A 27,975-nucleotide genomic window follows, 5' to 3' on the forward strand; every position below is an offset into this window, starting at 1 on the left:
GAATTTTTAGCTGGGCTTACTGCCCTTCTGAATAAAACTGGGGTTTTATTACAAAAGAGGAAAGGGAAAATGGATATTGGGATAGGGAACTAGGACACTGCCACAGTTTCCAGTATATAGTTGTTAATGTTTTACTGGATAGTTGTATTGATTTTGATAATATAAAATATTTAACCTTTCCAAATTTGAGAGGAAGGAAAGTTTCTTAATTAGCAAAATTAGTAGATTGCCTTCACAAGTCCAGATAAGGACCCTAGGATGTTTGTTACTTTCTGTACACAGAATAGCAAAATACCACCTTCTCAGCCTATCATCAAACTCAAATCATGAAATAATGGATTAGTGAGGAACTTTTAAGTTCTGGAATGGTTGAAGAAAAAAATCTCTCACCTCTCTCATCTTTCTGTTTTAAGGAGATCAATGACCTGTTGGTTAAGGAAAAGATTATGCAACTTACCCAGCAGAGATCACAAATCCAAACTCTTCAGAAGAAGGTGGTAAGCTTGGAGACTGCTTTGAATTGCATGACCAGAGAGTTTGAGACTGAAGTTTTAAAACTGCAGCAACAGGCAACGATAGAGAACCAAGCAGGTCGGGTGGAAATTGACAAGCTGCAGCACATTCTTCAGATGAAGGACAAGGAAATGAATCGAGTGAAGAAGCTGGCCAAGAACATACTGGATGAGAGAACAGAAGTGGAAAGATTCTTTTTAGATGCTCTGTACCAAGTGAAGCAGCAGATCTTGTTTAGCAGGAAGCATTATAAGCAAATAGCACAAGCTGCTTTCAATTTAAAAATGAGAGCAGCATGTTCAGGAAAAACAGAATATCCCCCAATCAGAACATTTGATGGTAGAGAACACAGTACCAATAGTGTGAATCAGGATTTTATGGAGGCCGAGAAATGGTACTAGTAACATTTTAATATATTATCTTTTGTGCTGCTATTTTTGTGCCCTTTATAGAAATAAGAACTCTGAAAAGTTTAGTTTAATAATACCCAAGTATTGAATTGATTTCTCAGTATGTTATTTGAGGCCAGGAACTGACTGACTCATTTTTGTAACTGACCCTATGCTTAGCATTGTTAAAGAGACTAGATTATTTAGTCTATCTAGTCAATCCCAGAAGATGTCATTGTAATATATTTTAACTTGTTTCTTTATCTTATATCCTGTAAATTGGAAATTAATTATAAAGGTTTGATTAGATTCAGGTTATTATGATATGCTAAATGGTAAGTGAAAAGAAAAAAAATAAAAAAAATAGATTCAGGTTAAATATTTTTGATAAGCATACTTTCAGAAATATTTTATACTATTCCATTTACTATCTTGAGATAAAATTCATATGGAATAATATCTAACTATATAATTTTTAAAAATCCATATAACAACTCTTTGTAATAATTCTTTGTCATGCAGAACTGTCCCACTTATTGGAGGACATTCAGTAGGGCCCCCATAACTGCACTAACCAAAAATTATACAAAATCTTAGAGATCTGCTACTACGATAAAGTAGCAGAATATTTGAGATAGTTGCAGACTGTATACAATGATTGATTTTGTTTTCTGTTAACACTTTTGTTTCTTAGAGCAGTTGTCCCCCTATAAACTGTGGATTAAATTATAGTCCATTTTGAAGATTATTCTGAAAAAATTTATTGTATATTCCAATGTAGTTAGGTTCTTCAAAGGCCCTAACTCAAGAAACTTAAAAGGACTCCCCACTTCTGTGTACCTAACATTTTATTAAGAGTGCTTCCAAATGTGTTTTCTGCTTTAAATTATTTTTTTTTTCTGAGATCACACAGTGAGATGCTTTAAATTATTTTTAAGAGTCTGATTTCTAAGTTCTTTTGAATCACATAGCTGTTGGGGAGGTTGAGTAGCCCTTGAAAATTTTTGAGATAAGTGTCTTCTTCAAAAATGCCCATAGTATAATTTTTTACCTTCTTGCCATTTTAGAAGTCTGTAATACAACTTCTGTTACCAAGAGATTTGCTAGAATTCCCTTTTTTTTATTTAATAAGTCAAGTAAGTTGAGTACCTACCATACATAAAGGCAGTTTCCTTTACATCCTTTTGTCTACTGTATATTAAGTATTGTAAATTTTCTAAAGTTAAATAAAATGGTTCTCTACATTGTTATTGCAGAAACTGGACTCTTCCTATTCTGCCTTCTGTATGACATTTTTGCTACTGGCCAATTTATCACCTTAACCTGAGTGTCCTATTGCCTCTATCAGCAGGGCAGAAATGGTGGTTTAAATATCACATCATGTATTTAAGTGGTAGATTGGGAAAGGACAATTGAAGTATGCGGTAATCATAAGGCAAAAACTGAACTTTAAACAAAACTAAGCCAATTGACCTATGTGCAAAAATATTTTTTACAATATACAACATCAGTACTCCACATGTTAGCTTTAGTAAATGGCAAGCAGACTATGAATCCTCTGGGAAAGTTATAGTATAAAGATCTGCCTGAAAAGCTTACCTGCAGCCTTGTTTGAAGGTAAGAAAATAAACTAGATAAGTTACATGTTATTTTCTATTTTTTTTTCCTCTCTTTCTCTGTCAGGTCCAAGGTTGTGCTCAGATAGCTTGTGCCCAACCCTACTTTGGGTCCCCCCTGTGGGCCTCCCTTCAGGCTGTTTATGTTATTTTCTAAATTTACTTTTTGTCACTTTGTTTTCATAGGACATATGAAATGTACTATTTAATATAAAAAGAAATGTTATCAAAAAGGAGCCCAGAGTGACAGTTTTCCTTGATGTTTGCCAATCTGTTTGCCATAAATGATCTGTAACATTTTGGGAATATATCAAATCAATTTCTCAGGGTTAAAAATTAAAAAAAGAAAAAAACCAAACATTTTGGGAAAATACAGTTTCATTGTAACAAAAAAAAAGAAAAGTTAGAAGAAAAACACCTATCAACAACCTCACCAAATAATTTTTTTTCCTTGTTCCCTTTGTCTTTGTGTGTATCTGTACATATAATGTTAACATTATAATTTTCTATTTTGTTTATTGGCTTAATGTTTGAACACAAATTTTTTTGTGTTATAGTTTTTGTCATTTTCATCTTAATGACTACATAACATTTTGGATTGGCTGGTATATTGATATCCTTTTCAACTTTATGACTTTGTAATGGACACAGTTTCCTTTGTAGTCATTATATAATATTCAGTTATGTATGGAATTTTTATGTTTACATATTTTATATTTTTTAAAAAGAGGAGAAGCTTACTTTGACCATATTTTTCCTTTTCATGTTTTTTCATTGAAATTCTTCAGGACAGATATTCAAGGAAATGTGGATATTGGAGATTTGACCTGGGAGCAGAAGGAGAAAGTCTTGAGATTGCTCTTTGCAAAAATGAATGGTTTTGTCCCGAGGTAACTATTTCTGCAGTGAAATATCAAGTTGTTATCAAACCTAGAAATTACACTAGAACAATGAAATTATTCTTACTTACAGTTAAAGGAATGAGAAAGGACCAGAAAAATCTAAAAAGGCCCTACTGCTTAGCTACTGCAACTCCTAGAGATAAAGAATGGGAGATAAATGGATGAGCATGGGAATGAAAGATGAATGGAATTAAAGGGGGGAGAGAAAAGATTAATCTTAGATGTTTAAGGTAATGCTTACTAAGAAGTTACACATTGCTCAGCTGAATAAGTGGCAGCTGAAGAGAAGCATAGTAACTGTTAAGATTTATTGGTCTGCAAAGATAAGTAAATGATGTTTTATTAATCCAGGGTCTCTCTAATACAAGAAAGAGACCTAGAAAGGAAAACAGAAATCCATAGATATTCCAAATTAATTTTTTTTTTTTTTTTTTTTTTTTGAGACAGGGTCTCTCTGTGTGTCTCTCTCTCTCCTGGGCTAGAGTGCAGTGGCATCTTCATAGCTCACTGCAGCCCAAACTCCTGGGCTCAATGATCCTCCAGTCTCAGCCACTGGAGTAGCTGTTACTACAGGTGTGCCCCACCATGCCTGGATAATTTTTCTATATTTTGTAGAGACAGGGTCTCTCTTGCTCAAGCTGGTCTCGAACACCTGGACTCAAGCAATCCTCCTCCTCCTCGGCTTTCCAAAGTGCTAGGATTACAGGTGTGAGCCACCGTGCCCAATCCCAAATAATCCTTTTTAATGATTAGTTACTCGCTTTCTCCATTTTGTTTTTTTTTTTTTTTTTTTTTGTTGAGACAGAGTCTCACTTTTGTTGCCCAGGCTAGAGTGAGTGCCGTGGCGTCAGCCTAGCTCACAGCAACCTCAAACTCCTGGGCTCAAGCGATCCTACTGCCTCAGCCTCCCGAGTAGCTGGGACTACAGGCATGAGCCACCATGCCCGGCTAATTTTTTCTATATAGATTTTTAGTTGTCCATATAATGTCTTTCTATTTTTAGTAGAGACGGGGTCTCGCTCAGGCTGGTCTCGAACTCCTGACCTTGAGCAATCCACCCGCCTCGGCCTCCCAGAGTGCTAGGATTACAGGCGTGAGCCACCGCGCCCGGCCTCCATTTTGTTTTATTTGTGACTGTAAACCCTGGTATTGAACAATAATTTGGCACTTAATGATTGCTTGACACATGCTGGGCACTATATTAGCTACTATCAGGGATTCCAAAGAATGAAGAGATACTGCCCTTGAACTCAGAGAGCTTACCATCTAATTGCTCAAACAAAGCCAAACATGACAAGGAAAAAAATTAGGTGGCACAGTAAAGTTTAATAGGAGTTTAGATAATTGTCAATGGCTAGAGTAGTCAGGGAAGACATTCCTGAAAGAGTATGACTCTGTGGGGTGCCTTGTAGGAAAATGGAATAGTAGAGAGAGAAGACACATTAGGCAAAGGGCTTAGTAGACAGCTTAAGCAAAAGCCGAGGCATAGAAGTGGGTGTGGGGTGTTCAGAGAACATTGAGGAAAAACTGCCTGGCTTGAGGAAATTTGGTGTTGTGAGAGAGTAATTAGAAATAAGGTTTAATCTATGAATTACGATGAGCCTTAAAAACCACACAGAAAAGCCTGGACTTACGCCATTGTAGATTCTAGAGTACCTTATGCCCTACTTCTCTGCCTTGAAGGAATACAAACACAACTGTATTCTTAAGCTGTATTCTCATGGTCTTTCACTGGAAGGAGGGTGCACAGGTTAAGGGCAGTGTCCTCAGAGCTGACATTAACTTACCAGAGTGACATGCATGGTGGATTGGAAGGACAAAAATAGAGTTGGGGGACAGTAGAGGCTGCTGCACTACTGGGCATGCAGTGGTGAATGGTTTTGGCAAGATAGGAGCAGTCAGAAAAAAAAGGAGAGAGAAAGGAAAGAGAAGCAAGACTTGGTGATAAAGGACAAAAGGAATAAGGAAAAGAAAGAGTAAATGTTTAAGTTTCTACCTTAAGAAATGAAAGAATGGTCAGGCATGGTGGCTCATGCCACAACCCCTGCATTTTGGGAGGCCAAGGCAGCAGGATTGCTTGAGCCCAGGAATTTGAGGTTACAGTGAGCTATGATTGGGCCACTGTACTCCAGCCTGGATGACAGAGACCCTGTCTCTAAAAAAAGTAAAGACATCATGCCTAATTGCAGGGAGTTTATGGTCTACATGGGGAGAAAAACGTTCAAATCATAAAAATAAATAAAAAAGTGCAACTATGACATAGGCTTAGAGGACTTATATAGTTGTATGAAAGCCTTGATTAGGGGAATCTAAGATCAGGAAAGTTTCTGAGGAAGTAAAAGCATGAACTGAAAAAAGTGAAAAAACAAAAAAAAATATTTTAGGCAGAAGAAATAGAAAGTGGTATTTTCATTGTTGAACTGGAGTTGATGGTCATATATTGAAGTGAAAAATACCTTTAAGGCATTTGCAAATATTGACTGGAGTACAGATGAGCATTTAGGGAGGAAGATTTGAGCATATTTAGTGAAAACTGGTAGTTGAGTCTAGGAGAGTAGATCAAGGTAGAAGAGTAGAGCTGAGGCTAGAACCTTGAGGAATATCCACAATTAGAGAAGAGGAGAACAAAGAAGAATACAACCAAAGGGAAGAGATTAAATTACAGGCTAAATGAAAAGTGGAGGGTTTTATTAAAGAGGTGGAAGTAGACTCCAGACTGCAGGTACTGAGTGTTTCATTGTGAGTTGACTTTTCCATACCCCAGGAAATACAGCCAGAGTTCCAGGCCTCTAGTTCCATACTATGTTGTTTTCAATACTGGAGAAACAAAGGAATTTGGAGTGAGATAGTTCACACCAGAGCAATGAACTTGAACCACAATAGAGTCATGTCTAACTAAACCTGTTGGAATTTCGTGCCAGAATTGGATAAAGGAAAAACAAGATAGGAATAGAATGATGAAATGTTGATATGAAGATGACATTAATTGAGAAAGTTCAAACCAGACTGGGGAGGAATTAGATGATAAAAGGTTTACCAAGGCAAATGGTATAATTAGGAAGTTAGTCAGAGAACAGTTAATTGCATATAATTGTGAATCCAACAGTACAGTATTTTTCTTTTTGATTGAACTAAGTCAAAGGGGTATAAACAAGCTGTATACTTCAGTGCATCAACAACCACTCTGACACTATTAGTCTTTAAAGTACATTTTTTAAATGCGGCGTTATTGGACTAATGTAGTCAGATTTTTTTTTTTTTTTTTTTGAGACAGAGTATCGCTCTGTTGCCGTGACTAGAATGCTGTGGCATCAGCCTTGCTTACAGCAACCTCAAACTCCTGGTCTTAAGCAATCCTTCTGCCTCAGCCTCCCAAGTAGCTTGGGATGACAGGCATGTGCCACCATGCCTGGCTAGTTTTTTCTATATATTTTTAGTTGTCCAGCTAATTTCTTTCTATTTTTAGCAGAGACGGAGGTCTCGCTCTTGCTCAGGCTGGTCTCGAACTCCTGATCTCGAGCAATCCTCCCGCCTCGGCCTCTCAGAGTGCTAGGATTACAGGCGTGAGCTACTGTGCCCGGCCCAGCCTAATATAGTCAGATTTTGAATGGGTTTATACTGCTTTTACATGCACTTAATTGAGGACAATGCTTTAGGAGTGTGGGGTATGTATCTATCTGTTGGCAAATCAACCTACTATACTTTTTATAACTCTATTAAGCTTACTTTCAAAATTAGAATATTGAATTAGTGATATGTTCATTAATACTGTTCTTAAACTCAGACAATCCAAAGTATAAGGAGAAATTTTCATGCTGGGCCTGTCTCTGTTGGGTAACCTTTCTGTATTCAGGGGTTCTTTTTATTAGAAGGGAGCTTTTCTGGACATGTTTTTAGTCAATACCCTGGTTCAACCTTGCCTTTCACCATTGATAGCTGTTGTGTATCATCGTGATCATCTCCATATATATATTTCTGCTTCTTGAGTTCAACGTGTCTCAACTTTAATATATTAACTTGCTTAACATTTTACCACATCTACATTTACAAAAGCTCATTTTGAAAATAAAAAGCTCATCCAAGGGAAGCATTTCACGTAACACTTTAAAAGTGTAGTTGAGGCCTGGTGTGGTAGCTCACACCTGTATTGCCAGCACTTTGGGAGGCTGTTGCAGGAGGATTGTTTGAGGCCAGGAGTTCAAGATGAGCCTGGGCAATATAGTGAGACCCTGTCTCTACAAAAACATTTAAAAAAGTTATTTGGGTGCGATGGCATGTACCTGTAGTCCCAGCTATTTGGAAGGCTGAGGCAGGAAAATGGCTTGAGTCCAGTTCAAGGCTGCAGTGAGCTATGACCACACCACTGTACTCTAGCCTAGGTGACAGAGCAAGACCCTGTCTGTAAATAAAATAAAAGTATAGTTGATATATGAGGACACGAGGAAACACTGCCTCATTTTGTTGATTTTTACCTACCACAGGAAATACAGCCAGAGTTCTAGGCCTCCAGTTCCAGACTATGTTGTTTATGACAGTGGAGAAAGAAAGGAATTTGGGTAAGATCTCTTTTGATAAAGTAATAAACATGAGCCTGATCACAGTGGTTCTTGAGAGCATCTTAAATGTGCTAGAGTTGAGTGAGAGTACTATGACAAGTCTGTTATTCTGAACCAAGTTTCATGTATGTATAGTTGTTGACAGCCCTGTTATTTTGTCATTATTGCAGGGATAGAAGTAAGCTTCAAGATGAAACCTTCATCACCCAGCAAGTTCCAATATCAGACTCTTCTGGTGAAATGGTGCTACCCAGTATTCCAAAAGAATCACAATAGTCTGACATAGTAAGGAGTCTGTATCTAATCAAACAATGTACATAACTGTTACCCTTCCCCATGCAGCTTCTTCCCAAATCACAGTTCTTTTCTCTGTTAGCTAAGAGTCCTGAGGTATCAGTGGAATGAGTAACAAAAGCACTAGTATGAGATTATGGAAATTTTCATAAAAATATCCATATCGAAGCCATATTATACTTAAGGCAAATGTATATTTATTTCTCTTTTAATGTGAAAAACCTATAGATTGCCTTTTGAAATAAGCACCCTAGCCAAAATGTATACTATCTTTCATGTAAGAGTAAATATAATGACCTTATAAGTCTTGGCTATGGACATAGGTGGGAAGCTGAGAATCACTACAATCTAGGGGACAAGGCATTATAAGGAAGTATGGCACCATTAAAAAAAAAGCCATGCTTTTCCCTTTAAGAGTTTTTACTTATAATTTATTATTCATAATCAATTAGCAAAATGTAGAATCTGAGAAATTTCTAATGAGGCCATATCAGAGCAAAAAGAAAATAAAATAGTGAATTTTTTAGCTGCTATAGCATGAATATAACAGATTTTTTTCCATCTAAGAAACAAGAAACTCTGAGCAAGGAGCTGGCCAAGTGAATTGATTCTAACTAGCGCAACACAAGTCTGACTAGTCAGGGTTTGTTTTGTTTGAGATAGGGTCTCGCTCTGTTGCCTGGGCTCCAGTGCAGTGGTGCAATCATAGCTCACTGCAACCTCAAACTCTTGGCCTCAAGCGATGCCCCTGCCTTAGCCTTCCAAAATACTGGGATTACAGGCATGAGCCACCGCTCAGCCAGTCAGTATTTTTTTAAAGCGTGATTTCCCTTAAATGTAAGGAAAGATTAAAAGTCTCTGTGATTATATTTAATCCCTCTTGGAATTTAGATAATAATGATCTTTTATACAACCCAGACTATAGCTGTTGGATTGTATTAAATATCACCATTAGTTGTCAGCTGTGATAACAGATAAAACAAGGAGCACTGTATTCAAATTATAAATTTCTATCACCTCATCTTTAGGAAAGTGGAATTAAAAAGAAAAAGCCCCAGTAGGGTCATAAGTATATTTTATTAAAGTTCCAGTTACCTTAAATGATTGAAGATTCTGACATTCTATCAGCCAACTGGTAGTAACAAGCCTAAAGTCCACAGAGTGCACAGCATTTTCAAGGTTTTTCACCATCCTTAATTCACTGAGTAACCTCCAAAGAGTAGGTTAACACTACTGAAGTGACTACTAAGGAAGCAGGAAAAAAAACAGGATTCAATTGGGATGGTACAGCACAAAGAGAGAATCCATTCCATTGAGCACATCAATTTCTGTTCTGACTTAAAGTTTAGATATATCAAAGAAACAAAAAGTATGAGGTGGGTGAGAGATAAAAATCTGCTTATCGAGTACAATGTAGACTGTTCTGGTGATGGGTATACTGAAAGCCCTGACTTTAGCATTATACAGTTAATTGATGTAACAAAAAAATACTTCCTATCTCCTAAATCTTTTGAGGAAAAAAAAAAACAAGAAGCATATAAAGGCTGGGCACGGTGGCTCACTATAATCCTAACACTCTGGGAGGCCAAGGCAGGAGGATCGCTCGAAGTCAGGAGTTCAAGACCAGCCTGAGCAAGAGTGAGACCCCGTCTCTACTAAAAATAGAAAGAAATGATCTGGACAGCTAAAAATATATATGGAAAAAAATTAGCTGGGCATGGTGGCACATGCCTGTAGTCCCAGCTACTCGGGAGGCTGAGGCAGAAGGATTGCTTGAGCCCAGGAGTTTGAGGTTGCTGTGAGCTAGGCTGACGCCACGGCACTCTAGCCCGGGCAACAGAGCAAGACTCTATCTCAAAAAAAAAAAAAAAAAAGCATATAAAGGCAGTTGAACTAACGGTAGAAGATTCTATCAAGGAATTTTTTTTTTTTTGACCACTTTATGTCATGAAAAGCTTTGAAATTCTTAGGCCCCAATCAATTGAACTACATAAAGAGTTCTTTCATTGAAAAGTATATTACCAATGAGAAATGCAGGCAAGAGCAAAGAACATACAAAATTCAGCAAGTACTATCAGGTTAGACTTGCTTAAGGCAAGAGTTCTCAACCACTTTCATGGTTTGAACAGTCCTTGATTTCCGGGCCTAAAAGAGCTTTTGAAATAATTTTCTAAGAAAACTATTTGCATCTGAATTAATGGCTGGAGCATTAATTAAAGATTGCTGAAGCAAATCCCGAAACTTAACACTTGGCACACATAACAAAAAGTTGATTTATTCATTGCTTACTGAAGTATCATTGAGATGTGATCTTCAGAAGTAGGAACAGTAACAATGATAGAATAAATGGTGGTCATGAATTACTAGGACAACAAAGTGGCACTAAGCAGAAAAGAAAGAAGCAATTGTCACAATTTTGGGATAAATAGAAATGTATAATATCTTGTGTAGTGTAGGATAAAAGACAGGCTCAGGAAAACTTTGCAGAGGGGTTTCCCCTGCTGGCATTTATGTAGGGCTGTGTCTGAGGATCAACCAGAGGAGAGTGAATTATTTCTATCCTGCTTTCCCATCAAAGAGTTCATCTTCCAATTATTGGAAGATCTTTACATATAGTTACCTTCCCTTCCTTTAAGTCATCAGAAAAGGGAAGAATTTTTAGAAAACACGTTTAAGCTCTTACTCCAGATAAGCATTTCACAGCCACAGTAATTGCCTCAAAAATGTTAAGTATGAAGAGCAAGTGAAAAATCTGGTTTCAATGTTACACTAAGAGTCTCCCCATAGCAACTTTGCAGGGACTAATAGTCCTGAGAAAGATTTTAGTTACAATGTATTCCAATCCCAGGGATCCAATCTGAGCAAAATTGGCAAATGAAGCTGGTCAAAAATAAAGGGAGATTATTCGGGACGGACTGAATCTTAAACAAACTTGTTTCTAATGGCCCATGGTAGGCATGGCTACAGCAGGTGGGGAAAGAGTAGCATCATCTTCTTTCCACTGAGAAGTGATGGTCTTTAACTGAGTGTAGAAATGGATGCCCTAAGGAGAACAAAGGAAAAAAAAAAAAAGAGTTAACATACATTTCTGGGGGTTTCATGATTCTTCTTTTTGTTGGCTTTTGAAGGAGGTGCTATGAAGTGCTTACTCACATGCCTATTTGAGGACTGCAACCAAAATCCAGTATATTGTTCATGAGAATTTATCTAAATGAAACATTTAGCATAATACCTGGCACATAGTAAATGATCAAACCTTAGCCATCATTATTATGCTGAAACTAGTACTTTAAGCCAAGAGCACCTCAATGGAAAATTTGAACAATATAATCTGTTAAACTTGCAGGTCATTCTGCAAGAGTTGAATATCATGTGCCCTGAAGTCAACAGATTTGGCTCAAATCCTGCCTCTGCTCCTTATTGACTACAGTTTAGCCTTGAGCCTTATCTGTGTGACATAATGTCCACCTCACAGCAGTGTTTTGAGGAGAAAATGAAATGACATGCAAAAACATCTTAGCAAAGTGACTGCTGTTCAACAGTTGTTAGTTTTCCTCTCCTTCCCATGAAGAAGAAAAAGGAATAAAGGAGTGAAATATACGTTAGGTAGTTTCTGATAAACGTCAATGATAATGAGCTCTATATTGAAGTGGCAAACTCAAAATATCTTACAAATCCAAAGTAAAATGTCTGCTATTACACAAATGCACTTATTTTTTTTTTTTTCTTTTTTTTTTTTAATTGAGACAGAGTCTCACTCTGTTGCCCAGGCTGGAGTGAGTGCCATGGCGTCAGTCTAGCTCACAGCAACCTCAAACTCCTGGGCTTAAGCGATCCTACTGCCTCAGCCTCCCGAGTAGCTGGGACTACAGGCATGCGCCACCATGCCCGGCTAATTTTTTGTATATATATATTTTAGTTGTCCAGATAATTTCTTTCTATTTTTAGTAGAGATGGGGTCTCACTCTTGCTCAGGCTGGTCTCGAACTCCTGACCTCGAGCGATCCACCTGCCTCGGCCTCCCAGAGTGCTAGGATTACAGGCGTGAGCCACCGCACCCGGCCAAATGCACTTATTTTTTTTAAGGCAAGGTTTTGCTCTGTTGCCCAGGCTGAAGTACAGTGGTGCTCATTGCTCACTACAGCCTTGAACACCTGGGCTCCAGTGATCCTCCTGCCTGAGCCACTGCACAGAGCCAAATTCACTTCTAAATTACCTATAACATGTGAGCCAAAAAATTCAGCACATTTAAGGCTTTATGTGTATGTGTGTATATATGTATATGTATACACACACACAGTTTATTTTGTAAGAGTAGGCTTGAGCAAAAGAGAACCCATTGTGCAGATCTAACACATAAAATTATTGGCAAACTAGAATGATGGTTCTTTGATTTATTTATTTATTTTAATTTTTGAGACAGGGTCTTGCTATGCCACCCAGGCTGGAGTGTAGTGGCACCATCATAGCTCACTGCAGCCTCAAACTCCTGGTCTCAAGTGCTTCTCCTTCCTCAGCTTCCGGAGTAGCTGGGACTACAGGTGTGAGCCACTGCACCTATGCACCCAACTAATTTTTTTTTTTTCCTTGTAGAGATGGGGTCTCACTAGGTTGCCTAGGCTGGCCTTGAACTCCTGGGCTCAAGAGGTCCTCCTACTTTGGCCTCCCAAAGTCCTGAGATTATAGGCGTATGCCACCTCGCCTGGCTAGAGCAATGTTTTTAGAAAAACCACTACTGTGATTAAGTAGTGGTATTCTACTCTTCTAGAATTATCTGACAAAATCTGGACCATTTTAATATATTAAAACAATTTTAGAGATTATTATATACTTTCAACATAAAGATACAACTAACTTTTATATTTCATTATGTAAGAATGATACTTTTTTTTCTTTGTGTTCTTTCCAGAATGCACAGTAGCAATTTAATAACCTATGGACTTAAGACTTCAAACTGTGTATGAGGTCAATCTTTTTTTCATAGGCTTCCTCCAAAAAGCCTCACTTACCAGGGCAACTTATAGTAATAAAATGGGGGGAGGGGGTTTGAATTAAACAATAGTTTTACTCTGTTTCCCTTAAAAGAAATGCTTGTTACCAGTATCAAACTAGTCATTTTTGCAAAAGCTATTACTTAATAAGCCTCCAGATAAGCAAAGTGTTGACAGTTTTCTTTCTTTCTTTCTTTTTTTTTTTTTTGAAACAGAGTCTTGCTTTGTTGCCCAGGCTAGAGTGAGTGCCGTGGCGTCAGCCTAGCTCACAGCAACCTCAAACTCCTGGGCTTAAGCGATCCTACTGCCTCAGCCTCCCGAGTAGCTGGGACTACAGGCATGTGCCACCATGCCCGGCTAGTTTTTTTTTTCTATATATATTTTAGTTGTCCAGATAATTTCTATCTATTTTTAGTAGAGATGGGGTCTCGCTCTTGCTCAGGCTGGTCTCGAACTCCTGACCTTGAGGGATCCACCTGCCTCAGCCTCCCAGAGTGCTAGGATTACAGGCGTGAGCCACCGCACCCGGCCGACAGTTTTCTTTCTTGAGATAGGGTCTTGCTCTGTCGCCCAGGCTGGAATGCAGTGGTGTCATCATAGCTCACAGCAACCTCAAATTCTGGCCTCAAGCAATCCTCCTGCCTTGGCCTCCTAGAATGCTAAGATTACAAGCATGAGCCACCATGCCAGGCTCAAAGTGTTGACTTCTTAACACTTTGGCCATACTGTCATATATACTGTGCAATCCATTGTTAATTTTTTATTAGCCTATAAAAGGTGAGACTTGTATAGAAAATAGGAACTTTATCAATGACAGTTCCAAAGTGGCCATATTCCTTTAGGCCTACAAAGAATTTCCACTAGCCTGTTTGTTCAACAAATGTTTAGTCAGCCTGCTCTGTGCAAAGTACTGTAGATAAGTAAATAATACTTACAGTGTGACGAGGGCTTCTTAACGTGGCTTCAAGAGCCCTACATGACTTGGTCCCTGCCTACTTCTCTAAGCTCATCTCTTCCCATTCTCCTCCTCATTCACTCAGTGTGCTCCAGCCCCTTTCTGCTGTTTGAACGTGCCATGCCTCTTCCTGCTTTAGGACATGTGGTCCTGCTGATGGAAGTGGCGATAATTCAATCCTCATAACTTTTAAGTTTGAGGCATAAAGAGGGTGTCCCCCAAAGTCACACAGCTAATAACTGGCTGAGCTGGGATTTGAACCCAGGCAATTCAGCTCCAGATCTGGTTTATTTTTCTTGTTCACTGCTGTATTCGTAGTGCCTAGAATAGTATTTGGTACAAAAAAGGTGCCCAATAAGATTTTTTGTAAAAGAATAACTACTATAGGAGAAATACATGCAATGGGAGCACATGGGGCATACCATGGAGGAAGCAGGTGTTGGTCAGGGCTGATTTTCTGGGGGTCCAGTCTTTAAACTGAGACATGACAGATGATGAGAAGTTAGTCAGATGAAAGGGGAGAGATGGGGAAGAGGGTCACAGGCAGAGGAAATGGCATATACAAAGGCTTGGACTTCCCATGCTCTTTCCCCAAAACTCTGTTTCCTTGCATTATTCAGGAAGAAGCGGCTTTGGCAAAATTTTGTTGACCTTTAAATCTTTTTTAGGGGATCTTCTGAGAAGCACTGATAAACATATGACCCCACAGAAGCTGCTGAATGGCCCTTCCTGGAGAATTCTTGCTCCCCAATATGTTCAAGTTTCTTAAAGGGAAAAAAAAATTTTAACTCAAAAGTTACCTGTTTGCCATAGAAATTGGTGTCTCCCCTGAAGGAAGATCGAGAGCCAGTGAATGAAAACATTGGCAAAGGCACTGGAATGGGGACATTCACTCCCACCTAAAGCAGAACAAATCCACATCAAATACTAAGTGAAAGACTGAAACAAAGGAATTCTCCATTTAAAAGCACAAAGACATCAGAGACCATCTTGAAATACCCACCTTCCACCCCCGCCTCTACCTCATGAATTTTTATTCCCGAGGAAGATATAGAGCATTGCCGGAGATTGGAGGGGCAATCTTTAAACAAGTTGCAGTGACTGATCACTGTTTACTGTTTCCTCTTCGGAAATAGTAAATGGCTATAAAAATCACCTAAAAATTCTCTTCACAAACCTGTCCAACATCCACCAGGTGGGAATATTTCCGAGCAGTGGCTCCACTGGTGGTGAAGATGGCAGTTCCATTTCCATATGGGTTGTCATTTACAATCTTGATGGCTTCATCCAATGTTTCTGTCTCCAGAACCACAAGAACTGGACCAAAAATCTCCTCTTTGTAACAGGTCATATTTGGCTGCCAGAAGTGATGCATCCAGAAAAGAAGTCAGCTTTTTAGATTCTGAGTGTTTTATGCTTATGTGGTACTTTCACTTAATATGCATAATTTACATGGACAGCTTTCCTGTTAACAATTTTCATTTTAAACCACCTGTAAAAAAGTCCACTGTGTTCCATCTTCTAAGCTACCGATCATATAAACAACTTGAAATTCCTATTAACTATAACTACACTCCTTATCTTTAAGCACTGTTTCTTTAGTTCATTTATAGTTCATCACTAGCTTCTTTGTTAATACCTGAACAACTTGTTTCATACAATTATGTTACCAGTTACATGAAAATTCATTTTTTATTACTCAAATCCATATTAAATGCACCAGGAGAATTTTTCTGTTTATAGAAATCTCATGCTGTTTTCTGTAACAATCTATTTTCATTCACTTCTTTGCCTCCCAAATAAGTCTATACATTTATATTTTGATATCAGGTCACACTTACACATTCAAAACATCCTTCACCACTGCAACTAGTCAGCATTTGTTGCTGATAAGTAGATTTTTCCTCTATGGTTCTGTAGCAAAAGATTTCATAATTTCTACTATACTTGCATTCAACTCTGAATTATTCAGGATTATCGTGGGGATATATGAATGTCAAAAAAAACCACCTCCTAACCCTAATTTAGTCATGAATGTTAGGTGAGAGACTTTCAGAGTTTTGATAAATAAAAACTGATAGATCAGTTCTTTTTCTTTTGTCACTGTCTGGTGAAGACACAGCTAAATTTTGGGCACAGAGTAGGCATTCAAAAAATATTTAGTGGTTGATATATTGATTGAGACACTATAGTAACTATAAGCTAGGCAGCAAGAGGGAAGAGAAAATTAACTTTAAATAGGTAACCAATATAAGATAGGGGTTGGCAAACTACAGCCTATGGGCCACATGTGGTATCCTGCCTGTTTTTGGACAGCCCACAAGCTAGAAGTGGTTTCTGCATTTTTTAAATGATTGGAAAAAAATATCAAAAAAAATCAAAAGAATATTTCATGACATGTAAAATTATACAGAATTCAAATTTCAGTGTCCATAAATAAAGTTTTATTGGAACACAGCCTCACAATGTTCATGGCTGATTTCACTCTCTAACGTCAGAGTTGAGTAGTTGCAACAGAGACTATATATCCCTGCAAAGTTGAAAATACCTAGCCGTTTATGGAAAGTTTTTTGACCTCAGGTATAGAGGGAAGACTCATTCAGACTCCAGATAAAATAAGCAATCCTGGCAAGAGATGTCTTAGTCATTAAATGCCTTTATATATAAATTAGAAGGGTCAGACTCTACAGCTCTAAGTTTCCTTCAGCTCTCGTATTTGTGAAAAAATCAAGGAGTCGTTCACCTTAACATTTGAGATAATGGTTGGTCCAACAAAGTTGCCATTTTCATAGCCTTTGACTTTAATTTTTCGCCCATCAAGAAGGATAGAAGCTCCCTCCTTTGTTCCGCTATCAATTAGATGACACACTCGCTCCTTGGCCTGGGGAGTGATCAGAGGGCCAAAATCAGCTCCAGGCTGGTCTCCTGTAAAACAACACAGAAATATTTAAGGTCTACATTAACACACTATAACTGGTAACACAGATGAATCCAAATGAGAAGTACAGTATAAAGAGAAGCAATGGTAAGAACAGACATGATTGCTTCCACTGGCCAAGGCCAATGCTAAAATCAAGAGCTTGGTGCCACAGATGCAAAATCTAAAGGAGCTATACAGGTGATTTATTACCTGCATTGACTCTCAGGTTTTTGGCACGTTCCACTAGTTCTGGCAGCCACTTTTTAGCTTCCCCCACAAAGATTGCTGTGGAAAGAGCCATGCAGCGCTGACCAGCAGCTCCAAATGCTGCCCCAACCAGCTGGTTCAGGGTATTTTCCTTATTGGCATCTGGCATGACTACTCCATGGTTCTTGGCTCCCTAAAGAAATACAGAAAGTACATGAGTCTTCCTTGCCAAATACAGTTAAGCTAAAAGAAATTAAGCAAGGAATCTGAGCTTTCAAATGAGAATTTAAGGAAAGGACTAAAGAATTCATCTTTTGTTGCTTTGAGGACAGAGATTTATTACGTTTAATACTGGTGAAGTCTTGGCAACACTGAGCAAGTCTTCAGGTTACTTTTTCTTTACTTTCTGGCTGATAATCTGATATGTATTAATTTAGCTCAAAACCACTACCAAAAACAAAAAAATTTTTTAAAGTCCTAATCACATTCAAACTGACAGGTTAAACATTGCATCCAGACCCCCCTTTTTCCTAAGTTAAACAGGAAAGAATTTGTTGTTTGCTGGGGTTTCCAGTTATATGAAGAACCAATGTAAGCAAAGAGCTGCCAGTAAGAATGCTAGTAATCAGCTGAAAGGCGAAATAGGAAGTAGACCACCTAATACATAATTTTAAGAAAGAGGTCTCCCAAACTGGCTTACTTCTAGATACAAAGCTTCACAAACTTCTTTTCTATGTAGGATGATGTATGGTTATTTCCATATGCTACAGTTGAGTGCATGGTTAGATACCATGTCTGATACTTAATTTTATCCCATTACACATAATATTGAACACAGAATATACTCAATAAATATGTAGTGAACTGGGAGGGCCTTAAGTCAAATTGGCCAAAACATTCAGCCATGAAAAATAAGTGAGCATATCATGAACTGTTTGCAAGCTTGTGCAAAGATGGTTATTTTTTCTACAACATTAACTGAAGGGAAAAAAATGAGAAAGCTGAAACAGGACTTTATATTTACTCTCAAAGAGTTGCTATGTTTTGGCAAGGAACTAGTAAGAGGACAGCAAAATTTGCAACCAAGTAAACCATGTTCACTTATCAACTGTTATCAAATGGGGATATGTGGCTCTTTCCAGTGCCTTAATAGCCTGGGCCCTTAGGGAAGATCGTATCTTTGACATTGGTAGTTAGGATGTGCCTTAAAAGAAGGAAGGATAAAGGGCTAGAAGTATGGTATAAGGGAGGAAATGGCCAGAACCATAATCTGGCTGTTACTGCTAAAGCCCAAAGAATTTGATAACATTCTTAGGGAGGAATGTACCCTCTGTCACTAAAATTAGTTGTATATGATAAAAGGTAATTAACATGACTTTGAATGAAAGTCCTCAAAAGGTTCATGGTTAAAGAGAAAATGTTCAGGATGAAATGGTAATTAAAAAACACTGACATTAGAGTGGAATGAGTGGCCCCTCTGAAGGGCTGTTTCTAGGTAATTTAAATACATAACAAAGATCGAGGAAATAGGGAATAATAATCACCATATTGGCTTGAACCCTCTTGCCATGTCTTGATCCTCTCTCGAAGATGTACTCTCCTGCCTGGTTGGATCCCACAAAGCTGATTGCTTTGATGTTTGGATGATCGCAAATAAAATTTACAGCTTTAAGAAGAAAATAAATGATCACCACAAAGGAAGAAATGGCTTCTCAACATGGCAAATTTCCCCTTTCCCTACTGCTATGGATTTGAAGTTTTCATACATTTGTTTTTCTATATTTGATTCTCATTGTGAAGTTCTCTTGTTTCTTTTAAATTCTTTAAATTACAAATTCTATTTAGCCTCTTCTATTTTGTTATTTTCCTTATTTGCTATTCCAGAATTTCCACTTCTAATCTAACTCTTAAGGCTACAACTCCTATATCCCTCCAAAATAACAGCTTTTTAATATTGAACCCTTTCATTTTGTCCTTTAACAATATGGTACTTCCTCAACTGTCACTATGTACTGGGACTCGCATATATTATTGTGCTCTCTTGTGAGAGGTAATATAACATAGTATTTAAAAGTAAAAATCAGAGCCTTCCTGGGTATACACATCCTGACTTTGAGTTTCTAGCAGTGTAACTTTGGGCAAAATATTTAATTTCACTATGTCTCAATTTTCTCATCTATAAAATGGAAAAATAATACCTACCTCAAAGGATGATTGTAAGGATTAAATAATATATGAAAAGCACTAAGAACAGTGCCCGAAACACAGAAGCACTATTTAAGTATTAGCTGTTATTATATGAATTAGAAGACCTTCAGTATCTTTGAGGTTTGTAAAATCTGAGTTAAATCTTCCCATGAATTCCCTTAACACTGAAGCAAAAACTTTCTATTTAACCTTTGTTTTTTTGAGACAGGGTCTTGTTCTGTTCCCTGGGCTAGAGTGCAGTGGCATTATCGTAGCTTACTGCAACCTCAAAATGGGCTCAAGCAATCCTGCCTCAGCCTCATGAGTAGCTGGGACTACAAGGGTACACTACCACACCCAGCTAATTTTTGTATTTTTTGTAGAGATGGTGTCTTGTTATGTTGCTCAGGCTGGTCTCAAACTCCTGGCCTCAAGCAGGCCTCCTGCCTTGGCCTCCCAAAGTGCTGGCATGAGTCACCATGCCCAGCCTCTCTTTAAACTTATCTGTGTTTCTAATATCTCAAAATAAACTGTAGGGCAAAAAGCACTGCTACTCCCCAGTTAGTTATCTTAGTACACAGAGACAGCAAAACAGTTAACAATCATTACCTTCAAACATGGAGGTTATGATTAATAAATCCCTTCTCCATAGGTTCCTCATCCTAAAATGTCCAATCACTACTCAACACCTTGATTTTTTTGGATAGCCATTTAGTAGCCACATGCAGAAGGCAGTTACCTTCATGTTGTCCATGAATGATGTTCAATGTTCCATCAGGGGCACCGGAATCCTGGAGCAACTTAGCAAGAAGCATAGTTGCTCCAGGGACTCGCTCTGATGGTTTCATTAGGAAGGTATTTCCACACACCATGGCCATGGGAAACATCCAAAGGGGGATCATGGCAGGAAAATTGAATGGAGCAATGCCTGCACACACTCCCAGAGGCAGACGGTAGGAATAAAGGTCCATGTCTTTGGTGATGGATGGCATGGTCTCTCCCAGCATGAGAGATGTCACACTACAGGCATGCTCAACCACCTCTGGAACAGAGAAGAAGAAGTCAGGCCACCAGTTCTCCACATTGTGTACTACTTAGCACTGTCATGCTCTGTTCAGCCCTGAGGATAGGGAGTGGCTCAGGCCAATGGGAGGCAGAGGGACACTGACTTGCCCTTCCAAGTAAAGGGGTTCTACAAAATGAGATTCTCTGAATGGGAAAAAAACAGCAATATGCATATACCGACTGGAAGATCATCTGAGTAAAATAAAGAATAAAGTAAATTGGTCTTATAGATACCTGAGAAGTGTTACCATTTTCCACAAGTATTAAAAAGATATCATGGGATGGCAAAATCTACATAAAGAATGAAACAACTTCCCCATACTGGGACCTTTTGCCTCCCATTTTCCTTCCCAAAAGTCCCATGAAGGATGCCCAGCTTACGAAGGCCCCGAAATACATCTCCTTCAGCATCAGCTAGGGTCTTCCCTTGTTCCAACGTGATTAACTTGGCAATTTCTTTCTAGAGAGAGAACACATAAACAGAAATTAGTGCGAGGATGTCCCTCCTCTTAATTCTCAGGTAGCCAAGGAAGAACAAAACTGGAGGAGAAGCAGTACAAGGGAGAGCAGCTGAAATGGTCTCGGAGGGAGTGACAAGTAACAGTTTGCAAATTATACCATTCAGATTTCTTACCAAGTTTTCTTTAATAAGTTGTTGATAGCGGAGCATGATCTGCTGGCGGCTTAATACTGAAGTGTCTGCCCATGCAGGAAAAGCACGTTTGCAGGAAGCAATGGCTGCATCCATTTCAGCCTTGGTGGCCTGAGGGACACGACCGATTACCTCATTGGTGGCCTGATGGGGAAAAAGAAGCATACCATACTTTGCCGCTGCTTCACCTTCTCCATTTTACATCTAGTCACAGAAGCAGCACTGTGTACTTTACGACAGACACCCAGTCCTGTACTTTTCCACCATGGTCCTAGAATTCTGGGCTTATAAATGCAGGTTCCAAAGCAGCTTCACTTACTGGATTGTGGATATCGATCCATTTCTCGCTTTTGGATTCAACAAATTTCCCATCGATGAAGAGCTTTACAGTTGGCTGAAGAAAACCCACAAAACTTAGAATTAGTTACTTGCTTTGCTTCTCCTCTTCCCTTTCACAAAAAAGAAAGAATCCAGGTTGATAACTGAATCTACTGGTCTCTAGAAATGTTACCTCTAGGAAAGAGATACATGATATCCTTGTGTATGGTGTATATCAAGATGTGTTAGAGCCTCTCAGTACTGTGATCTCTCTGACAACTATTCATACAGTGGAACTTCATGTGAGCAAAATCATGGCACTGTGAGAGTTATACTAAAAAAGCAACTCTGTTAACAAAGATTAGCTATTGTGATTTGTTGGCCCAGCTGTCTTTCTATTACATTACTATGAGGATGTATGACCTTTAAGATCAAAAGGTTTTTAAAATGTTTCTATCTATGTGTATTTTTTCTTAGAAATAACACTTTCACTAAACTTTCAAAGGGGTCTGTGAGCCAAACAAGGGAAAAGAACACTGTGTTATAGAAGTATGTGTGCGTACTTCTATATGGCAAAGATTTAAAGCAGTAGTCCTTATTTATTTATTTATTTATTTTTGAGACAGAGTCTCACTCTGTTGCCCAGGCTAGAGTGCCATGGCATCAGCCTAGCTCACAGCAACCTCAAACTCCTGGGCTCAAGCGATCCTTCTGCCTGAGCCTCCCGAGTAGCTGGGACTACAGGCATGCACCACCATGCCTGGCTAATTTTTCTCTATATATTTTTAGTTATCCATATAATTTTTTTCTATTTTTAGTAGAGACGAGGTCTTGCTCTTGCTCAGTCTGGTCTCAAACTCCTGAGCTCAAACGATCCACCTGCCTCGGCCTCCCAGAGTGCTAGGATTACAGGTGTGAGCCACCGCGCCTGGCCAGTGGTCCTTATTTATTAGGTTTTAGGTACTGCAAATGAATGACAGACAGATGGTATGTGAAAACAATTCTAAAGGTTGTTAAGAAGAAGACAACTGCCTGGAAGGGTCTCCAAAACTTCTAAAAGCTATAAAAATGTATCATTTGACATAGTAATCCTATTTCAGAAGGGAAATAATCCAAAAGAAAGGGAAAAAACTATATAAATAAATGTTTGTTGTATAATATTGAAACACTGAAGCAATCTAAATGTTATACAGGGAAATTATTAATTAATTCAAGCTACATCTACTTGATGGAATATTATACAGCCATTAAAATTATAACTATAAAGACCATCTTGTAATATTGACAATGCTTGCAATGTAGTAGACATAATTTAGATAAGAAAACCAAGATAGAAAATTTTACAGACACTCTTATCACACTTGTGTAAAGAAGTTAAATGGGAATATCCAAAAACTATATTGGATTCCTTCTCAGAAATCAATCCTTTTTTTTTTTCTGGAGACAGGTCTTGCTTTGTCACTGGGACTAGCATGCAGTGGCATCATCATAGCTCACTGCAACCTCAAACTCCTGGGCTCAGGCAAGTGTCCTGCCTCAGCCTCCTGAGTAGCTGGGACTATAGGTGTGTGCTACCATGCCCAGCTAATTTTTCTTTTTTAGTAGAGGCAAGGTCTCATTCTTGCTTAGGCTGATCCCAAACTCTGAACCTCAAGCAATCCTCCTGCCTTGGCCTCACAAAGGATTACAGGTGTGAGCCACTGCCCTTGGCCAGAAATCAATCTTTATGCCAAATAAACTCACCACTGAAGAAGAGAAGGAAGATGCCGAATACCAGGTGGATTTCACTTTGGAAGAAAACTGTAAGACAAAATAATGATTAATTTGATATATGAGAGCAGAAAATTATTTAAAATTTAGCAAATGGCTACTATATGCTTAACATTATACTAGCTACCGTGTGTGTATGAAAAGGTCCTTGGTGCTTTTTTTGAGATAGAGTCTTGCTCTGTTACCTAGGTTAGAGTGCAAGGGTGTATAGAGCTCACTATAACCTCAAACTCCTGGGTTCAAGCTATCCTCCTGCTTCAGCCTCCTGAGTAGCTGGGATATAGGCACATGCCACCACGCCTGGAGAATTTTTCTATTTTTTAGTAGAAACAGGTCTTGCTCTTGTTCAGGCTGGTCTTGAACTCCTGAGAGCAAGCAACCCTCCTACCTCAGCCTCTCAGAGTGCTAGGATTATAGGCATGAGCCACTGTGCCCAATCCTTCTTATACTCTCAGTAGAGATGACATGGTTACTCATGTCCACCTTCCTAAAACCCCTTTCACACTTGTCTTCTGTGATGCCCTGATGTCCCTTCTGTTTGGTCACTTTTCTGCCTCTTTTGCTGGCTCATCCTCTTCCACCTCGCCATTATCTCAAGGCTTAGTCCTAAACCTTCTTTTCTTCTCATTCTGCATACACTCCTTGAAGTCATTTTTATCGGCTCTTATGACTTAATTATCTAGATCCCAATCATGCCCAAATCTGTAGTCCTTAGCCAAATCTTCCTCTTCAGGTAATAACCACATAACTGGCTGGGCATGGTGGCTCACGCCTGTAATCCTAGCACTCAGGGAGGCTGAGGTGGGAAGAAAACTTGAGGTCAGGAGTTCGAAACCAGCCTGAGCAAGAGTGAGACCCTGTCTCTACTAAAAATAGAAAGAAATTAGCCAGGTAACTAAAACAAGAAAAAAATTAGCCAGACATGGTGGCACACACCTGTAGTCTCAGCTACTCAGGAGGCTGAGGCAGGAGGATTGCTTGAGCCCAGGTGTTTGAGATTGCTGTGAGCTAGGCTGATGCCACGGCACTCAAGCCTGAGCAACACAGAAGACTCTGTCTAAAAAAAAAAAAAAAACCCACAACATTTTTACCTGCTCTTGATCATTGAAAAAAATAAATAAATAACCACAGAACCATCTTCACCACATCTTTACTTGGATATTACTTAGGCACATAATGAAAAAGCTGAACTCTGTGTCTTTCTCCCACCAATCTGCTATGGTTCCTATAGTCCACCTTTCAGTGAATGGGGCCATTATTTACCTAGTTGCCGAAGGATCCCACCCCAGCTCCTCCCTCTCACTTCATAGTGAACCAAACAAGTCCTGGCAATCTGTCCTACAAGTCTTTGTAACATACCACCCCCTTCTCCCTAGCCCTCCTGCCATTACCAGTCTATGCTATTGTCTTTCACCTAGACTTCAATAATGGCTCCTAGCAGGTCTCCCAGCCTCCAATCTTAAACTTTCTGACTCTAGTTTCTATCCCATAATCAGAGTGTCTTTCTAAAACATAAATCTGGTCAGATCATTCCCTTGTTTAAAATCTTCCAATGGCTTTCCACTGCTCCTGGGATAAAGGCTAATCTCTTTGATGTTGCTTAGAAGACTCTACATATATATAGTATTTTTGCTTCTTTAGTTCTATAGCTTCATTCTTTCCTCCTTGTTCTGTAGGCTCCAGCCATTTTGAACCTGTTTTGTGCTCTTTGCCCTTGCACATGCTGCTCCCTTGTGCCTGGCACTGTTTCATCTCATTTGCTTGGCTCACTCCCACTCCTTGAGGTCCCCATTTAGCCATCACTCTCTCTAGATGTCTCAACCTCAGGTCTAGAGTAAGTACCTGATTGTGAAGTTCATAAAGCACCCAAATTCCTTTATTTCTCATCTCACATTATAAAATAAAATAATAGCTTATTTAATTATTAAGTTTCTCTCCTCTTAGATCACTAGACTGTTGTGTTCTCAGTACCTTGCATGATTCTTAGAATAGAGTAAGTACTCAGTAATATTTTGCAGAATGTAAGAATGAGTTCTCACCAAGCAATAATTTGATATTCATTTGTTTCATGTGCTCTCTCTTACAGGGCAAAAAAAAAAAAAAAAAAAAAATCACGGATTAGTCAACTTGAGCGTTCTAGGCCACTTTTTATTTTTTCACTTGCACATAGCCTCCCTGCTGTCAAGAGGACATAAAAGGCACCGAATCTGGTATTATATGACATTATCATATAGTTTTTGACAGGTTTTATCTCCTACCTTAATTTCCTAAGAAACACTCATTACCACTGTTGCTGAAGAAACTATCCTGTGTGACCAGTCACACCAAACTTTCTGCTCTGTAAATGTTTATTTCCTACTTGCTTTTTGGCTTAAGAATTCTCAGCTCCATCAATTACTTACTAGTTGTGTGACCTTGACAACCTTAAGTGTCAGGTAATTTACTTCATTATATTAACTCTAATCTTCACACATATTCTTTTGTTCTTTCTTTTTTTTCCCCCCTAGAGAAGTGGTTTCGCTATATCATTCAGACTGGTCTCCAACTCCTGGCCTCAAGCAATCTTCCCACCTCAGCAGACTGTGTAGGACTACAGACACTGGGCCTGGCCAGACTAGTTTTCTTATCTCTGAATGGGAATGCTAATATCACAAAAAGTAGAGAGAAGTTTTAGGTTAAGTTTTACCACCCTTGATAGCAGAGAAGATAAGGTGAATACTTGAAATAATTCAAAACTCTCTCCTTTATAGGTCCTTTTGATAGTCCTCTAATATCTAATATTCGTGGCTGGCAGAATTTGGTCTATTCTTTATCAAAGTTTCATGTTACAACAGTTCCTAGTCACCAAAGATTACTATCTCTGTTCTTTTCCTTTCTTTAAAGAAGCTTCAGTTCAGAAGCTTCCGCAAATGAATTGGAAAACAGTGTCTGTTTCCAAAATAAAGTACATGGAAAGAGAGATTAGATTCTTTTCCTTGATGGAAAAGACAAAATACCTTCTCAATGTTCTCAATGACTCGTGATGGGAGGGGAAGAGGAGGCAAAGGAAAAAAGCAATTTCAGTAAAAAATTTCAAGAAGTTGGTAATGGAAAATACAAGATGGAAACTTTGTTTCCCTACTACTAAAAAAAGATACTAGAACATAACTAGGATCAAGGCAAGAAATATTGAGTGAAACCAGACCATCTGGCAAATACCTCAAACTCATTCTCCATACTATCCCATTAAATAGCTTATTTAAACATGAACCTTTGCTGACTCTGTCAAGAATCTTAAAAATGCATGCGTGCCTGTAGCAGAGCTCACTGAAGCCTGGTGAATACTAATATTACTGAAAAGCCCAGCAATGTAGAGGAAGTTCCCAGGCTGGATGTAATGAGTAAAAAAAGCAATGTTGTTTGTTGCAAGTTTGAGAATCTGGCCTGCAGTAAATCTTGCTTCATATTCTAAGTCCTTGCTAGGCTGTGAACAACAGGGGAACCGCTATGAACAGAGTTGGAGATCACAGGCTTCAAGCATGCAGCTCCTCTACCACCTTAGGCTCCTCTCTCCTTAGGCTGGCTTCAGAGAGGACCCAAGCCCCATGGGCAGAGTTGAAGGTGTGTTGGCACTAGAAGAGCTGACTTTGGGGTGGGAACTTTTGCTGCTTGTCTTCTTTGGCTCCCATTTTCTATCATCTGTTTTAGAGATGTTTAGTACCTGGAATGCATGTGGAACATACTGGTAGCAGAAGCAGGTGCCCTTATTTATAATACTTCCCAACATGAAAACGGTAACTTCGCTGGGAGAAAGTTTAAATGAAAGTCTTGGCAAGAAAGGGGACAGCCCACAGTCTGTGGAAAATACAAAGAGCCATATTTTGAGGGAAAATAGCTTAGCAAATTGCTGCCTTTGGCGAAAACCTGGTGTACACTTCTAGAAGGAGATTCAAAGTTCATTCACTGACCCTCGCTCCTTGCGTACCCCCTCCTCGTTACCACAGATTATAGACAGTGAAGTAGGGTCGGGGAAGGGGGCAATTTGGATGCTCCAGGCGGGGGACAGAGCTCTAAGAAAAGAGAGCAGAAAGGGGAGTTTCACCGGGAGAGAAAAGTGGCTGGTGCAGAGGTGAAAGGGAAAGACCGTGAGCGGACTGATTGGTGAGGGCAAGAGAGTGACAGCGGGGACGGGACAAGGCTGGAGGAGGAGAGTGGGCCAGAGCTAGAAAAGAGGAGGCTCAGGAGTAAAAGGGCTGAGGGCCAGGGGTGAGAGTCCAGGGCTGGATACGGGACGAGGGAGGGTACGAAGTGAGGGTTGGGTATAGGACAGGGCCTCACAGGTATAGTGGAAACACGAGGTTCGACCAAAAAGGGACTGGGCCAACAAGTCGGTCCTGCCCGATGAGGGATCAGAGAGTGGACGCAAAGGGTCCAATTTCTAGCGTCGTGGTCCCTTGGCGCCACCCTCACTCGCCTGCAGGATCCGGGTCCGCACTGCCGCCGCCGCCACCACCGCTGCCATGGCTCTCGGCCGCCTCTGCTCGGCTCCCAGCTTCTCTGCTGCCAGTAATTCTCCAGAAGCTCTGCAGCTGCCAGTCCTCGCCCTCCATCCTGCTGGACGTCCTCATTGGTGGCGAGCACCATTTTCTCTAGCCAATCAT

The 27,975-nt window shown here is 39.3% G+C and overlaps 2 protein-coding genes and 2 non-coding genes across 5 annotated transcripts in view; 2 read left to right on the forward strand and 2 right to left on the reverse strand.

Annotated features, from left to right (window-relative positions):
• The window catches only part of BBOF1 (basal body orientation factor 1), a 36,138-nt gene extending 27,746 nt beyond the window's left edge, over positions 1–8,392 (forward strand). The window contains exons 8-11 of the mRNA XM_069488796.1: positions 414–907; positions 3,307–3,408; positions 7,902–7,976; positions 8,147–8,392. Of these exons, the coding sequence (XP_069344897.1) occupies positions 414–907; positions 3,307–3,408; positions 7,902–7,976; positions 8,147–8,252 (777 nt within the window). The 3' untranslated portion in view covers positions 8,253–8,392. The remainder of the gene's footprint in view (positions 1–413; positions 908–3,306; positions 3,409–7,901; positions 7,977–8,146) is intronic.
• Positions 2,580–2,788, reverse strand: LOC138381243 (small nucleolar RNA U89). Its single transcript, XR_011233148.1, has one exon. It is a non-coding gene; the product is annotated as a small nucleolar RNA U89 (small nucleolar RNA).
• LOC138381184 (small nucleolar RNA SNORA16B/SNORA16A family) lies at positions 2,700–2,833 on the forward strand. Its single transcript, XR_011233096.1, has one exon. It is a non-coding gene; the product is annotated as a small nucleolar RNA SNORA16B/SNORA16A family (small nucleolar RNA).
• Positions 8,393–9,614: 1,222 nt separating the features above from the next.
• Positions 9,615–27,881, reverse strand: ALDH6A1 (aldehyde dehydrogenase 6 family member A1). 2 transcript variants are annotated; one of them, XM_069488832.1, is made up of 12 exons: positions 27,789–27,881; positions 23,309–23,365; positions 21,567–21,641; positions 21,271–21,391; positions 20,977–21,057; positions 20,270–20,572; positions 18,888–19,009; positions 17,347–17,536; positions 16,960–17,141; positions 15,394–15,573; positions 15,017–15,115; positions 9,615–11,313 (listed from the first exon to the last, which is right to left on the reverse strand). In XM_069488832.1, the coding sequence occupies exons 1-12, from the start codon at positions 27,834–27,836 to the stop codon at positions 11,209–11,211; spliced, it is 1,563 nt and encodes a 520-aa protein (XP_069344933.1). In that variant the 5' UTR covers positions 27,837–27,881; the 3' UTR covers positions 9,615–11,208. The 2 variants fall into 2 exon arrangements, with proteins under 2 accessions (XP_069344933.1, XP_069344924.1); XM_069488823.1 differs by having other exon boundaries at positions 20,977–21,055; positions 21,230–21,391; positions 27,789–27,880.
• Positions 27,882–27,975: the final 94 nt, after the last annotated feature.

This window comes from Eulemur rufifrons, chromosome 2, assembly GCF_041146395.1.
Source record: "Eulemur rufifrons isolate Redbay chromosome 2, OSU_ERuf_1, whole genome shotgun sequence".
NCBI classification, from domain to species: domain Eukaryota; kingdom Metazoa; phylum Chordata; class Mammalia; order Primates; family Lemuridae; genus Eulemur; species Eulemur rufifrons.